This window comes from Haemaphysalis longicornis, unplaced genomic scaffold (genome assembly GCF_048455015.1).
Source record: "Haemaphysalis longicornis isolate Haplotype H1 unplaced genomic scaffold, Haemaphysalis longicornis Haplotype H1 scaffold_4, whole genome shotgun sequence".
NCBI lineage: Eukaryota > Metazoa > Arthropoda > Arachnida > Ixodida > Ixodidae > Haemaphysalis > Haemaphysalis longicornis.
In genome coordinates, this window is record NW_027526361.1 from 19,311,842 (window position 1) to 19,326,745 (window position 14,904).

Consider the following 14,904-nt stretch of genomic DNA (forward strand, 5'->3'; position numbering starts at 1 on the left):
CCTCCGGGTCGGTTACCTCAACTGAAACCAGTTTTGTTGACGACACTTCAATCTCACTCAGCCCGTGACCTCGCCTCGACGTAATCGCATTGCCTCCTGTGGCGACCCTGGAGTGTATTTGGAATCGTGCTCAATTTCCCAGTTTATGGGCATTAAAAAGGCATGCGACTGTTACAGCCTGATTCGCGAATACATATTTTCGACGTTTTCGAGATTTGGCCTCGTCTAGCATCATTCCTTGACATTTCTGACAGCGCACCACTTTCTGCAGCAAGTGCTTAGGATGCAGCAGGCATAGCGGGGTAATCTCATGTTGTGATATTTTTATATCAGTGCTAGCGACCGTACATTGGCAAGTAAAGCTTAGTCGTATCTGGAACTTTTTTTTTTCTTTTCCCGCTTCGCAGGGCGAGTTCTACGCGCGTTCCGGTGTCTGCCTGGCGCTGCACATCACAAACCAGAAGCCGTCCGGCTGGGAGTACTCGGTGGCAGTGTTCTTCTGCGTAAACTTCTTCGCCTTCGCCAGCATCGTTGCCGCCTACGGCTACATGTACCTCAGCATCCGGCGCTCCAAGACGGCTGTCAAGCGTCACGCGGCGCGCCCGCCCCAGGCGGACAGCCTGGTCGGCCGCCAGATGGCGCTCATCATCTTCACCAACTCACTCTGCTGGTTCCCCATGATCGTCATGGGGCTCATGGCCATGTCCGGAGTCCGCATACCCGGTAACGCTCCCGTCGAGCTGAACACGCAACAAGGGCTGCTGTTGTCGCAGGAAGCGCGCCAATAGACCGATTTCAACGGTGCTTTCACAACGCCATGACTGCTGCAAATTCTGTCGGGAGTTGTACAACTTTTAGAGAACTGGTTCTCAGGGGGAGTTCTGCGGACCTAACCTCAGTGGTTTTGGGAGGGCAGTTCTGGTAGAAACTCTATCCCCCCCCCCACACCTTTTTTTTCCTTCTCCTTGGCAACCTCTGCCAGCAATGCAAAAACAAAGGTGGCTTTGCCGCATGACACCTAAATTTGATTGACCTCTCCACACAGCGTACATTTTAGCATAGGCTTTTTATACAACACTCCAGCTGTGCCAAAAAGCCAGACATATAAACAAGGAAATCGTTCGACAATGCGACGCGTTTCAGCGTTCTCCATAGTAGGGTCCGCCATACCCCTTGCACACCCTTATATACCCACCTTATAAACCCACTGCTTCACCATACAAAGCGGACCCGTTTTTCTGTCCACGCTCCCATCATATTTTTATGTTAAAAACCTAAAGTTGAATCAGAATAATCAGGAAGCACTAAAGTTTGTGCAGACAGTCTACATGAGTGCTCAACAGCTCTGAAAGTAAACAGCTATTGGAAGCCTCAATTAATTCGGGGCCTGAAGACCGTAATTAGTTCCAAAGCACAATCCCCGGCAGTCATAACCGGGATCACGCGGCCGAGTTATCTTTGCTTCTGGCATAAACTCAATTTTACGAAAACTAAATCTTACTGCGTTCGTTGAAACATTCAGAAAAGTGCTTTCTCATGAGGATCGGCGTCTTCTGAGTAACGGTGCTGACAGCTAGCCACATCGTTAAAGTTAAGATGCTTGGCGTACAGTTTGCAGATAATCTCTATGATATCCTTATTCACTTTTACGGCAGTGTAAAGTATAATCATCTCTACAAACATTCCGTATGGTGTATATCTGCTTTTTCTGTGTTTAAAGCGAAGCTTTGTACCTTTACCAGTCAAGGGTTCTGTCGCGACCGTAGGCGTCAACAGAAAACTCCCGTGAACAAATAAAGTAAATTACTGGCACCGGCAGGAATCAAACGTGGACCAAATAGAGAAACAGAGAGAGAGAGCCCGTTGTCTGACCGATTGAGCTACGAGCGCACGCGGAGACGGGGGAGACAGACGGTGTACTCACCAAGCACAGCTGCGGGTTTACCCCCTGCGTTCTCGTTGCATGCCACGTGATAGCGTCACGCGACATCTTGTGCCTCTGTGCGCTCCGCCCACGGCACGTGTAGCGGCCGTGTGCGCGCTAGTAGTTCGGCCATTTCGTCCTCGAAGACTTTGGACTCGTGTGCAACACCGATACCATACAACCGACCAGCATCCGTGGAACGTGCACTGGCTTAACGTTCACGAAGAATATAACTGGGTGAAAACGCTAAGTCTGAGTGTGTATCACACCGTTAAAGAATGTGTTACAGATACAGTGTAACGTGTGATTAACGCAAGCGAGCCGTAGTCACCCGTGGTAGGTGGTGTATAAAGCTTCGCTTCCCAACCACCTCCACAGGGTGGATTGGCCCGCACTGTTTTTTGGCTACTCTTCAAATTTCGCAAGCCTGTTCACCGCTGCGCGTAGTATATTTTCTAATGCACGCGCTTCATTGCCTGGCAGGCGAGGCGTACGCGTGGACCGCCGTGTTCGTGCTGCCAGCCAACTCGGCAGCCAACCCGCTCATCTACACCATCGCATCGCTCCGGTTCCGCATGTTCTTGCTGCGAGTTGGGCTCGCCCGCAAGAAGCACTCGCTCTCCATCAGCAAGGCGCTCGCCCGTGAGTCCTTCTGGGCCCGCAGTGCTACACTTCATGGCACAACATGGACGCTGTACATATCTGTGATCTCAGTAAAGTAGGTGCCCGTGAGTGTGGGCGGTTGGCACTAACATAATCAAGGCAGAGCCATTTCGATAGAAAAGAAACGGAAAACAACTTCCTTTCTAAGAATGCTTTGCGAACTGGCCAACACGCATGGTTCACCTCTTACTTTGGTGGTTGTGACGGTAATCTCGCGCATATTTACTGTGGTAGTCCTCCAAACGCTTGCGCCATGCATAAGTAATTCATTGATTGATTCTTTAAATATTTTGATTGGTTGAACTTCCTTACGTAATGAAATGATACAGTTGATTTCCCGTTTTATGTTTGATAAATCGTCGCCCAGTAGGTTTAACTTCCTCACGGAATCGTCGATTTCTGTTGTATAAATCGTCGTCCAATGCACCTGTGCGGGTAGGTGCCATTTTCGGCGCGCTTGATTCGGGTTTCAAAGGACACGTACGTTCTCCTCCTGCTGTCCCTTACCATGACTAAGAGTCTTAGCCAATAGCCCTTGTTAGGCCTATGTTTAGGCTTAGCGTTCGTAGCCCTAGCGTTAAACTTAACATTCAATGTAATGTCAAACTCATGCATTCTACAGCAAGCTAAATTACGGCGCCGTTTGACGATGTTCAGGCGTAAGGCCTAACGTCAGGTCCTCGCATCCCCCCGCCCCCCTATAGCCGCGGGGCCAGCAGTTCGGCTGGCCCCTTGGTAACGGTGACTCCGTTGCTAATATACACGCTGCTGTACTTCTCTTTGCGGGTGCAGATGCGAGCAACGGCGCTGCCCGGCGGGACCACGACAGGGCGGCGTACCCGTTCCGTGCCCCGCATGGCTACGTGCCCCTCATGCAGTTCCTGCGCTCGGAACCCCGCGTGACACCCCACCAGATGCTGCAGATTGCCGTGGGCGTCTGCGAGGTGCTCTGCGAGCTGCACTCCCAGAACTACGCGCTCGGGGGCATCAACATCGAATGCGTATTCGTCAGCGTAGGGGTACGTTTGCACTCACTGAAGGGAGGTTTTGTAGCAGAGAAGTCAACAGGAGTGCACGGGCAGAGTAACCGTTGCGGAGACTACGGAACGTGATCGCTGCTCGCTTGGTTCGCATTAAGACTGCACAGAAAACCAATTCTTTCTGACTGCAGCAGATAGCAAATGGAAATAGGTCCCCGGTCGTTCAGGTATACCACTAACAAGGCTGCACGGTCAATTCCAACCTGCCCATGGGAGCGTCCATCAGATAATTTGAAGTGCAAGCAGTGATTCGCTTTCTGGTGCATTTGAAAAGGTGTAATGACATTAACTTAAAACCCATCTGAACTTAAAATCCATGTAAATACCCATGACAGCCAATAACCGCTCATTTTAAACTGCAGAGCACTTAGGGGCTCGCCTTGTCGTCGTAGCTCCAGTTCGCCTGCTGGACCCAAGTAGAGCCGCACGGCGTTCCGTCGTAGCCGCTGTCGTCGCGGCTGAACTCAGAGGCTTCGAAAGCCAAGCGGTTTTTATATTCATAAGAGCTAGAAACTCATGAACCGCTGGCGCTTGTCATACATCTCCCCGTTGTTCGGCGCAAAGAAAACTGTAAGCACATTTGAGGCAAAATATACCTAATTAACCGGCAGCGCCCGCGTCCATTTAATTAGGAACGCTCGTTGGGTTGGTTTTTACGATAGTAAGCGAAAAATAGTGGCAGTGCAACGCCGGCACGTGCGGGAGGAAAAGCAAGCACAAAAAGAACAGAACTCCCGCTGGCGCAGTTTTAGGCAGGGGGCGCGCGAGCACTGCGAAGGCGGGAAATTTGAATTGCATGGGGTGGTAGCAGTGAGTGGATAACGGCGCTACAGCCCATTATGGCGAATCACTGCTCTGCACTTCCGACAGCTTCCAAAACATTGAGTTTAATGGCGTTTATTTTTATTGTTCACCGTTACCTGAGTGCGGCTCTCCGCCTTGTTTCCTTCTTGTCGCGCCCTTTCCCTACTGGGCACGATACAACAACACTGATAGTACGAATGTATGAACGCCCCTTGTACAAAACAAAGGTGCAATAGTGAAATTGTATTGGCATCGCGCGTCATCTCTTTTTAGTGAACCTGATTCATCTTTTTCCACGATCTTGACGGCATAAAAGAAAGCCCAAAGTTATTTCTGTACTGCAGTCACCACTAAAAAAAGTATCGTTTGGAGCCGCTGAACTGTTAGCACTTGAAATGTCTAATAAATGGCACGTCATGCGCAATTTCAAGGTGTAATACAAAGCGGAGATTTTGCACTGCTTAAATGGCACGTCATGCGCAATTGCAAGATGTAATACAAAGCGGGGATTCTGCACTGCTTAAATGGCACGCCATGCTCAATTGCAAGGTGTAATACAAAGCGGGGATGCTGCACTGCATGCACCGCTGTCTAGGCTATTGTACGTCTAAACCATGCGTACAGCTATCTAACCAGTAGGGTTTACTGCATTTCGCCTAGTCCCCACCCGCAATGTGCTCTTCCAACTTTCGCAGGAAGAAAACAAACTGCACATCTACCTGCCAGACATCAACGCCTACCGCGTGGACTCCAACAGTTACTTCAACTACGACACAGCAGTCGACATGGAGGAGTTTGGAGGACTTGTCAAAAAGATGCTCCGTGTCTACCACTTGTCCCAACGGGCAGCCACCGAGTCGAGCCAGTGACATCCGCCCGCGTTTTGTCATCCATTCAGACAAGACGAGCGGCTTTGTACATTTTCTCTACTATTAAAAGAAATCGCATTTTCCTAGACACGTGCGTTTTTTCATTGGCCTCTCACCAAGTCCTTCAAGAGCTGTGCGAACCCTTCACCGATCACCCAACTCTACATGGAATCCAACACATGGCCGCCATTGCGGCCCGTAATGGGACCGCCACCCGTTTGGCTCGACCCGTTTCGCATTTGTTCATGACTGTACAGTCATGGACAAATGAAATGCGCGCACGAAAATAAGAACGAGAGCACTGCTGTTCGTTGAGGTCTTACAATGCCGCGCTATTCGTACATTGGGAAAGCCACATTTCCAACTTTGTTTTTGCAACTAAGTCACTCGTCGTTTTGTCTAGCGTGGAAAGAAACTCAGACTCACGCTATTTGTGTGTTCTAATTCATGTTTTCGTGTTCGCGTTTCATTTGACCACGACTATACTCGGATGCATCTGCGAGTTCGGCCTCTTCGGCAGTTGGCGTATGGATTCCGTCTTCGGGATGTTCTATTATAGAGAAGCTCAGCCACAAAACACCTTCCACCACCACTGAGCTAGCAGCTGTCAGAGCAGCACTTCTTTACATAAGCGGAAGTCCTGCTCGGCGGTGGGTAATTCTTTCCGATTCCCGGCCAGCCTTGCAAGTTCTAAATAATTCGCCTGATTGCCGCAACCAACTTTTCTGGGATATGAATGAAATATGCACGTGCGGTGGGGGAAGGACATGAAATTTGCCTTCACTGGCTACCAGGTCATTCTACTATATAAAGGGCAACATCGTCTCCGATGCGGCCGCCAGAGAAGTCAACGACCTCAACTACGCCGTTAGAATCCCGGTCTCCCACGAGGATAGCAAAGCAGCTGAATTTGACCTAGGATGGGAACTCCAGCTGTAAGCTTGGAAGGATCCCCTGAGAAGGTATGCGCATTTCCACGTGATAGACCCCAAGTGCGATTTCCGGCATCCCCGGGGTCTGCCCACTGAGGGCGTGCTATACGGACCGCGACTTAACGTTGCCTACACCCGAAGCTTCTCGTTTAAGATAGGCTGGGTAGAGTCGCCATTGTGTCCAGTGCGCTCTACTACTGAAAACATTAGGCACATTTTACGCTGCTGCCTGTGATATGCTACTCAACGGGCAGCAGCGCCGAAGGCACTTGTGCGACTCCGACGTAGAAGTGCTCTAAAACTTCCACACTTCCTTGGACCCTTGAGAAATCATGACGAGGCAGTGCTGGGGACAAAAACAGTTTACTTTTCTTGCGGAGACCGGGCTGGAAGAGGACCGTGAACCCTTGAAAATATACATTTTATACATGTGTACATCTTTCCTCCACCCCCACCCCCCCCCCTTTTTTTCTCTCTCTCTTTCTCTCCGTCTATTTCCTCCTTTCATCTCGCTGTATTCACCCCAATCTGGAGTAGCAAACTCCGTGAGGCTGGGCTCTTCAGCCTTCATTAAAGGTTTTCTCTCTCTCTCTCTCATGTCCGCATTACCAATTGTGATTTTCTCTCTTGAATCGGTGGGAGTATTCGCGAGGCGGCTATGCCCGGGGACGGCCTGGCTGGTGAAATAGTTGGTGGTGAAACGGGATGGGATAAGTTTGGCGTGTCTTAGCCAATAACACGTATATGTGAGCGTCGCCTGCCCAACTCAGTGTTCATTTTAGTGCGCAAGCGCTCTGGCGGTCGTTACTGGGGTTTAGCGGCGGCGACTGCTATTGCAATGGCGTCGTAACCGAGCGAGTGAAGGCAGGAAAAAAATGGAGGAAAATGTGGCGAAAGGGTGCGGGGGAGGACCGTATGCTGAGGCCGCACGAGGCGCGCTCGTCCGAGCGTCTGGTGAAATTGTCAGGGGGAGGGAGGCACGCGGTGCTATGGCGCCATCTCTCTCACTGCCTCCCTCTCACACTTTCGGCAGGCACTACTACGCCGTGCGTGGCCCATCCGAACCACGTGATAATTGCGCGGGAGGCTCAAACACGATTTGTAACATGGTTGCCGGCGGCTGCGGCGCTCCTGTTAGATAACAGCGCAGTATATAGCGCGCGCCGCTGTACGTTCGCTGATAACGCGATCACTTCCTGAGACGCAGCAAATATGGCCCGTGACCGATAAGACTGCGGTTCACACTCCGCACAAATTTCGCATTGGGAGTATAGTAATCATCGGTGCATTTTTGCATTTGTTTGCGTAACTGTGTTTTGATGGGGGGCAGGGGTAACCAAGTTGTTTGTCGTAAGAGCGTCCCTAATGGCTTGTTTAGCTAGCTGGTCTGCGATTTCGTTACCTACATATGATGCCTGTGAGCGCCCTTGCGTGCTGAAAGTGAATCGTGCGGGTTGTTTGTATGCAAGCGATTTAAGGTCGGTGTAATTAATAAAGATGTTCAGGTTAAGGTGATTTTTCATCATTTTCAGTCAGAATAGATTGTCAATGTAGATGCTGTATAGGTTGTGTTTGGAGGAGTAGCGCTAACGACGACAGACACACAGACCAAACTTTTCGCCTTTAAGTAGCTAAACAAAGACCTAGCTAAAGAAAGAAAAAAATTGGCCGCGTATCTGCTCCTTTCGTTGCAAATGTCGACAAAAGACGATATACATTTGCCAAGTAAATGCCTCCCTTCGCTTTCCCGCTCACCTCTCATGCGGTTCCTCTTCCGTCGCGCTCATTCCAAGGTAAGCCCGCAAAAGGTTTGCTCAAGTCCATTTAAATTTACCGCGTTTTACTGCTCCGGGCTGGGTGCCTCAATGCCAAAGCTGCCGGCGGCGGAGACGTGCGTTAATTGAGGCGCCCTACTTCAACGTTTATAGACGCACGTTGCCCTTCTCCACGTACGTTCCAAGCAGAACGTGGAACCTATCTAGTGGAACCTTTCGTAACTGTTGCCGCTTGATTTCTTGAAATGCCTCCAGAAGCTATAGTGGCGCCAGCAGGCGACGGAGTGATTTTTTTTCTACAGTGCATGTAGTATTTCATTTCGCAAAAATCAAGCACCCATAACTTTTTTATAAAGAAACAAAGAAACACTGTAAACAGCACTTATGTACTGATTTTCTGCCTTATATTTGCGTAATTTCTAGTTCTTGTTTAACAATGTTGACAAGTATTAACATTGACACCGGACTTTGACGTTTAAATTTGGCTGTGGGTATATAAGACTATTGCGCAGCTTCTGTTTCACTCTGGCCGGGTGGCTAAATCGAGTCCCAGACAGTCAGACAGGCAAACAGGCATGCAGACAGACCAAAATTTCTGCGTTTAAGTAGCACAAGAAAGACTATCGTCTTTAAAACATGAATGCTAGGCCGTTCTGCCCTTCTGGGCCGCCTCAAGCTTTCGCTGCGGGTCTCTATCTGCGGCCGTATCCAATCTATGCTTTATTATACGCATTATCTATATAAACCGCATTGACATTTACCGCCACAATTCAGTGCACAAAACACTTATGCCCCCAGCGTCACCATGAACGAAGTGAAGCGGGTACGTATACATACAACGCTGTCGCGAGGAAAGTGAGAGAGGGAGAGAGAGAGAAAACTTTTATTGTCCCAAGGGCTAATTCAGGGGAGGGGTGGTGACCGAGGGAGAAAGGTTTCCGGTGATTTTGGCAGCCCGAGCGACGATGGCTTCTTGCACCGCCGAATCCGAGCTACCCAACGCCCTCGCCCAGTGCGCACCGTCTCAATATCGGCGCAATGGGTTGTGGGAGCATTGCCAGAGGAGGTGATCCATGGTTTGGACCACCCTACAAGCGGGGCAGTGGGATGAGCACTATTGCCTATTCTGGTAGGAATAGAGGGGTCAGACTCTACTGCTAAGCGTCAAGTCTGAATTGCTTCCCAAAAGCGACCTTTCTTAGGGACGCAATTGTAGCCCAGGCTTTGAGGAGCGTTAATGTCCCCGAATACGAGAAAGGGGTGGTTAGTTGCCACTTTCGTGGCCCGCTAAAGGTATATGATTGGAAGCTAAAGTTTAGCGCCACTGTAAACGTTAAGTTCATGAAGGCAAGAGGCCGAGCGTTTTGGTGGATAAAGGGTGGTATCGGTAAATGTGTGGGGCTCAGCGGGAATACTACGCTGTACGAAAACCGCCGTTGAGATATTATCATGAGTATGGGACGTTTGATAACCAGTGAGCTTGACCTCTCTTCCTGGCTCTAGCAGGGAAATAATAGCTGGGGTTATGGGTTCATCACAAATTAGGTGTTGAAGATTTTGGCGCGTACGGAAGAAACCGCGACAATTACACTGCCACGCGACAAGGGGGTTGCCATGCCGTTATTCATCGTTACCATCGGTAAAGGGAAGAGGGGCAGTATGCGCGGTGTCCAGGGATCCGAAGAAATTCCGGAGGTTATTTGTGATCATTTCTAAAGTGGACTGCATCGCCCTTTGGTTGGCTAGGAGGGTGTTATGTACGTGCAGGTATTCCTCCCTCTGACTAGCAAGGGAACGTTCCAGAATAGCAAATTTCTCATCACATGCGATCGCACATGGTGAGTCATTAATAGAGACCGCTATGCGCATGGCAGGAGGAATGCCGGAGTTGACAACTGTCCGAGAGGTGGGGGGAGAACCGCCTGGCTCGGAGGCAGCTGGCGGGTGGGGGTGGACATGAGAGGGGGCACGCTTAGCAAGCTGGAGCTCCCGCTTGAGGGCAGCAGTTTCTTGACGCAACGTAGCGAAATCTGCACGCAGGGCCCGAAGCTCCTTCATTGCTTCTAACAAAGGGTCTGGGGTAAGGGGCGGAAAGGAGGGTCGAGACGGACCCCCACTGGGCGAAGGGCGCTGGGTGCTCACCTGTTGATGGTGTGGCACATTAGTCAATGGTCTGACGTCAATGTCCACCACACTGAAATTTTTCATTCCCAGACTGCGAGCCAGATTATCTGGTATGTTTTTTTGTTCACCCTCATTTTTGGCAAAAACGTCGAAGGTCACGTCTTCGCCGCTGTAAAAAAAAGAAAAAGCAAAGCTTTTATTAAAACACACCAGTACTAAAGAATCAAGCGCCGTATCTCGTTCAATAGATTCCTAATTTTTATGCGGCGTTCCGCAAACATTGCCGCCCGATCGGACCAATAATTGTCTAGAACGTTGCCTCACAAAATCCTTTTGTTTCTCACAAGAAAGCTAATACATAGGATTTGTAGATAAGCACAATAACTCGCCTGCCTGTTTTGACGCATTTGGGGACTTTTTAAAATTTTCGAACAGCAGGTGAAACATTTTAAAGTGATTTTACTACAAACAATATAAAAATTGACGTAGTAATAGACAAGCTCCCGGTTGTGAAAATTGGCATGCTTACTGAGGAACCCTCTTAAGTTAATAAGAAAGCGGGTTCAAGATAACTGTTCTCGCAAAGGTCCCGTTCAAAGAAGGTTTCTCGCCATAAGCCGCTCGGAATTTCCCACCACTGAAAGAAAGTGAGGCAAGAATACCAGTACAAAAATTTAACTGAAGATCAGGGATACTACCACGGTGGTGAGATAAAAGAGATCAATCGATAAAAAAGACGTGAGGTGGAAGTTAGAACCATTGGCTGCCGCCTTCAACATTTCCTCTACTTGATTAGTCGCCGTTAGATGTAAATCAAGAGTGGATCGTTTGAAAATCCCGAAAATATTCGTCACAGCCGTTCCGAGCATGCTGTCAATACAATGCTTCACGAATGCGCGTTTGCATTAATTTAAATCTTAGCTAGATGACTATAGCGCACCGAAACAATCTAAAAAGAAAAGTTCTCTTTTTTGAAAGGGGAAGAGAGCAGTGTTGTTTGGCTAAAGTGAATTTGCGTGTACGCGCATATGGGCTAAGTCTGCAAGATAAAAAACAGGTATTATGCGTTATCATCGGCACAAGGAACACGTCGTTAGGGATGGAAGCAATTCCCATTTTCGGTTCTGGCACCCAGCAGAAAATAGAATAAATGGAACCAGGAGTAACTTCCCAAGTTTTCAAGTTAAACATGAGGTGCTTAATAAAGTTTGATTCTATTAAAAACTTGCAGTATAATTTGACTTATGTGACAACCGCAACACGCGTGCACAGCAAATTTGTTCGGATAATAAAAATAAATAAATACTTGAAAGCAGTCCTTTGATGTGATTGGTATGATTTAATATATACAATCCCCTCTAAGTAGAGGAAGAGAGCTTAGTTTCACGGAACGTGTTTCAGACACGTAACAACTGCGATAGATTGATTGATTGTAGGGTTTAACGCGCCGACGCAACGCAGGCGATGAGGCGCGCCGTAGTGGAGGGCTCCGGATTAATTTTGACCCCCTGGGGATCTTTATCGTGCGCCGAAATCTCGTACACACGGGCGTTTTTGCTTTTCGCCTCCATCAGAAAAGCGGCCGCCGCAGCCGGGAACCGAACCCGCGACCTCGTGCTCAGCAGCGCAACGTCTTAGCCACTGAGCCACCGCGGCGGGTAACAACTGCGATAGGATGACCCCAATCTTTGTTAACACTTATCCGTTGCAACAGTAACTTTTATAGGCGATGACCATGGTTCATCCGGTGACTCACCTGCAAACGATGGATTCTTCGATAGCGTTTGGTACCGCTTCCATAATCTGCGATTAAAACCCAATTTTAGAAATCGAGCTTGTATAACGAAACTATAGTCTGGTACAGGATATGAGCGCTGCTTGTGAGGGAGCCACTGATAGGCCTCTAGAGGCGCGTTTCTAAATCAGACGGGGTTCTTTCCGGCCGGATCCTCACTCTCGTTGACACTATATATTGGCCACGTTCACGACTGTGATTTCCCACATGTGCAAATTTATGACGAGCATTGGAAAATTCTCGCAAAGAACGTGCAATTTACGACAGCGAAAACATTTGTGAGGCTACCGCGGTGGGGTGAAATCAGTCTCTATTCGTGCCGGGTGTCCGTCAAATATCAGCGTCGCTAAGAGGGCGTGAAGCTGATTGTAATTACTCGGTACTGAAACTTTCTAACATTTCGCCAGTAAGCAGCCATTCCCTAAGATGTTCATGCGTGGTACGCAGGTACACTGTGATGGTGCGCAGCATGAACTAGCGCACCACTCATACCTCGCGGCCCAACGGTTACGCTTGCTGATGTCATACATCGGGCGCTGACTGAACTATGACTTGGTACAGACCTGTCCCAGCGTTCCTCGTCGTTCAGTTATCGCCACAGTTTGTACAAGTCCCCTTATACGTGCCGATGTGACGTCAAGTTGTCGAACATTCAACGAAAGCGGTCGGTGTAACAGGGGAAACGATATTCCCGGATGAAGTCGACCTCGGTTTTTATTAAAGCGAAGCTGTTTTTGGCTCTCCCGTCGGCTTTCAGGAGAGAGGGACGGAGACAGACAGACAGAGAGAGGGAGAGACAGACAGGCAGACAAACAGTCAGGCAGACAGACAGAAAGAAAGAGAGAGGAGGGAGGGAGGGAGGGAGGGGAAGGGAGAGGGGGGGGGGGGGCGCTGCGCTGTTTTGTTCTGGTCGGGCGCGTCGGTGGGTTTAATCTTACACGAGATACCGCTGGTGGCTGGGGGCGAAGGAACCCCAGCTCATCCGTGTATCATGTTCTCAGCGCTTGTAGCAGGTAGCGTGCAAGCAGCGTGCTGGGCAGCAGAACCGCCTTTGTTGAGCAAACCGCGAATGTACTCGGGCAAGGTAGACAACATGGTTACGACCCTTCCACGCGACGTTTCTGACGACGATAAAACATATGCCCACCGTAAACACATTAGCTGATAATGTCAGTGTACAAGCCTAGCTGTAAAGTTTCGCTTTACGTCGGTTGGCACCTATGAGTGCCATCCGCCGGATCGGCTTGTCGTGCGGCCGGCGACAGCAAAGCTGGCAGCCCGCGGCCAGAACTCTGCCGTGGCTTAAAGCTTCATGGAAACATCCCCAGATGGGACACACAGCCTGAGTCTGCAGAAACTAAAGTCTCAGGGCTTTAGCACAAACGCCTTTCTCTCGCCCTTCTTTCTTTGTGTGCGGCCTCCATATTACTCAAAACTGCTTCCTACAATTAAAGAAAAAAGGGAAAGAAAACCGACAGCTTGTAGAGGTCATTGCAAAAAGGGGTTTTTTTTTTTTTTTTTTCACGAATTCGTTCAGCTGCGTGAAACTATCGTACAAATCACGTCTAGTTGGGACAAGGCAGTCGTACATGGTTCAAGCGGAGACGAAAATGCATTACCATTACTGGGGCTGCACGTCTTCCTTTCTTTTTCTTTCAGGGCACATTTTTCTTTCTCTTTCATTCTGCCTCACACACGCTTTATTATTGTGCGGCTTTGCTAATAAAGTGAACCTTCACTTGAACGAACTCCAAGGGACTTCAGGAAAGAGTTTGTTGAAGTGAAACTTCACTCAACTGAAACATGTATGTTGCAGATTGTTACCACTTGCAAGCTAAAGGAAACACTGGAGGTTCGAATGATGTTTCAACCCATTTATTTGTCCTTCTGCTCAGTTGCAAGCGGATATTCACTATTTGGCGCCTTTTGTAGAATGCAGTAAGCTTTTGCTGCACATGTGCACTTAGGCCTGCAGTGGTCACGAATTGAATCACTGTGTCCAAGCTCTCATGAACCATCAGCCTACGCAAAACATCCCGTTTTTCGTCTAGAGGAAGGCGCTTTCGTTTAGCGCCCATAATTAACCAGCACGCGAATGCCTTTTTATTGTGGTTAAAGTGGTTGTAGGGCTAAAGCTGTAGCGGTGGCTATGGTTTTAACTTCGACGGGCTACAAGATTATCTAGGTAGCCAATCCATGTTCAGTTAAAATGGGGCCCACTATTGGTCGCGCGGTAATGAAAGGCGGTTTTCAATGACAAATGAGCTACAAAAAGTGCACGTTGTACTTGTTGAAGTGATCAATGTGGTCTGGGAGGCGTAGGATGCTTCCATGGAATATGTTCGTAGAATTGAGATGCGCACTGCGCTAAATTTCGTTAAGCTGAAGGGCGTTTGCTTTAGGTTCAATGTCGGTTCAATGAGGGATTTGAAAAAGTTCGTACAACAGAATAGTTTGTTTAAATGACGTTCGTTCAAGCGTAATTCTACTGTAATCATTTCTGTTTGCTGAGTGTGCACATATAAAGGCAAAAGCGATAAATGGCCGTTTTAGGGTGGGTGCTGACTCGCATTTCGGAGGCCTGGGTTCGATTTTCATCCAGACTCGAATTTAATTTTATTTTCGACTCAATTTCTTTGCTTTTATTTTCTCTGCGCCTTCGTCCATTTTTAGAATTTAGGAGACGTTTCGTTGCGACAGACACCGATACCGGCGCCGGCTTTCTAGCTCAATGGGACATTTGTTTCGTTCGCGTGAATATTTGGAACATTTGTTTCTTTCGCGGGCTGGAAGAACGCCATCCCTGTGATTGCCTGTTATTCTTCCCTGCAACGCCAATTGGGAGTAAATCATTCTTATTAACAGCCGAAGCTGTGTAGCAACTCATTGATTCCGGCGTTTCGCAAAACTCGGTATAACAGTATAAAGAAAAGAAATCACCGGTAGCGGCAGGATTCGAACCTGTTTCTGGTATAGAT

The 14,904-nt window shown here is 48.8% G+C and overlaps 2 protein-coding genes across 2 annotated transcripts in view; one reads left to right on the top strand and one right to left on the bottom strand.

Annotated features, from left to right (window-relative positions):
• The window catches only part of LOC144179527 (uncharacterized), a gene marked incomplete in the record, with an annotated part of 127,156 nt that extends 121,768 nt beyond the window's left edge, over positions 1-5,388 (top strand). Inside the window, 4 exon segments of the mRNA XM_077707919.1 lie at positions 408-723; positions 2,408-2,566; positions 3,380-3,606; positions 5,127-5,388. Coding sequence (XP_077564045.1) covers positions 408-723; positions 2,408-2,566; positions 3,380-3,606; positions 5,127-5,300 — 876 coding nt within the window.
• A 3,486-nt stretch (positions 5,389-8,874) lies between these two features.
• The window catches only part of LOC144178332 (uncharacterized), a 30,022-nt gene continuing 23,992 nt past the window's right edge, over positions 8,875-14,904 (bottom strand). Inside the window, exons 4-5 of the mRNA XM_077706092.1 lie at positions 11,888-11,934; positions 8,875-10,300 (exon numbers count right to left, since the gene is read on the bottom strand). Coding sequence (XP_077562218.1) covers positions 9,628-10,300; positions 11,888-11,934 — 720 coding nt within the window. The 3' untranslated portion in view covers positions 8,875-9,627. The remainder of the gene's footprint in view (positions 10,301-11,887; positions 11,935-14,904) is intronic.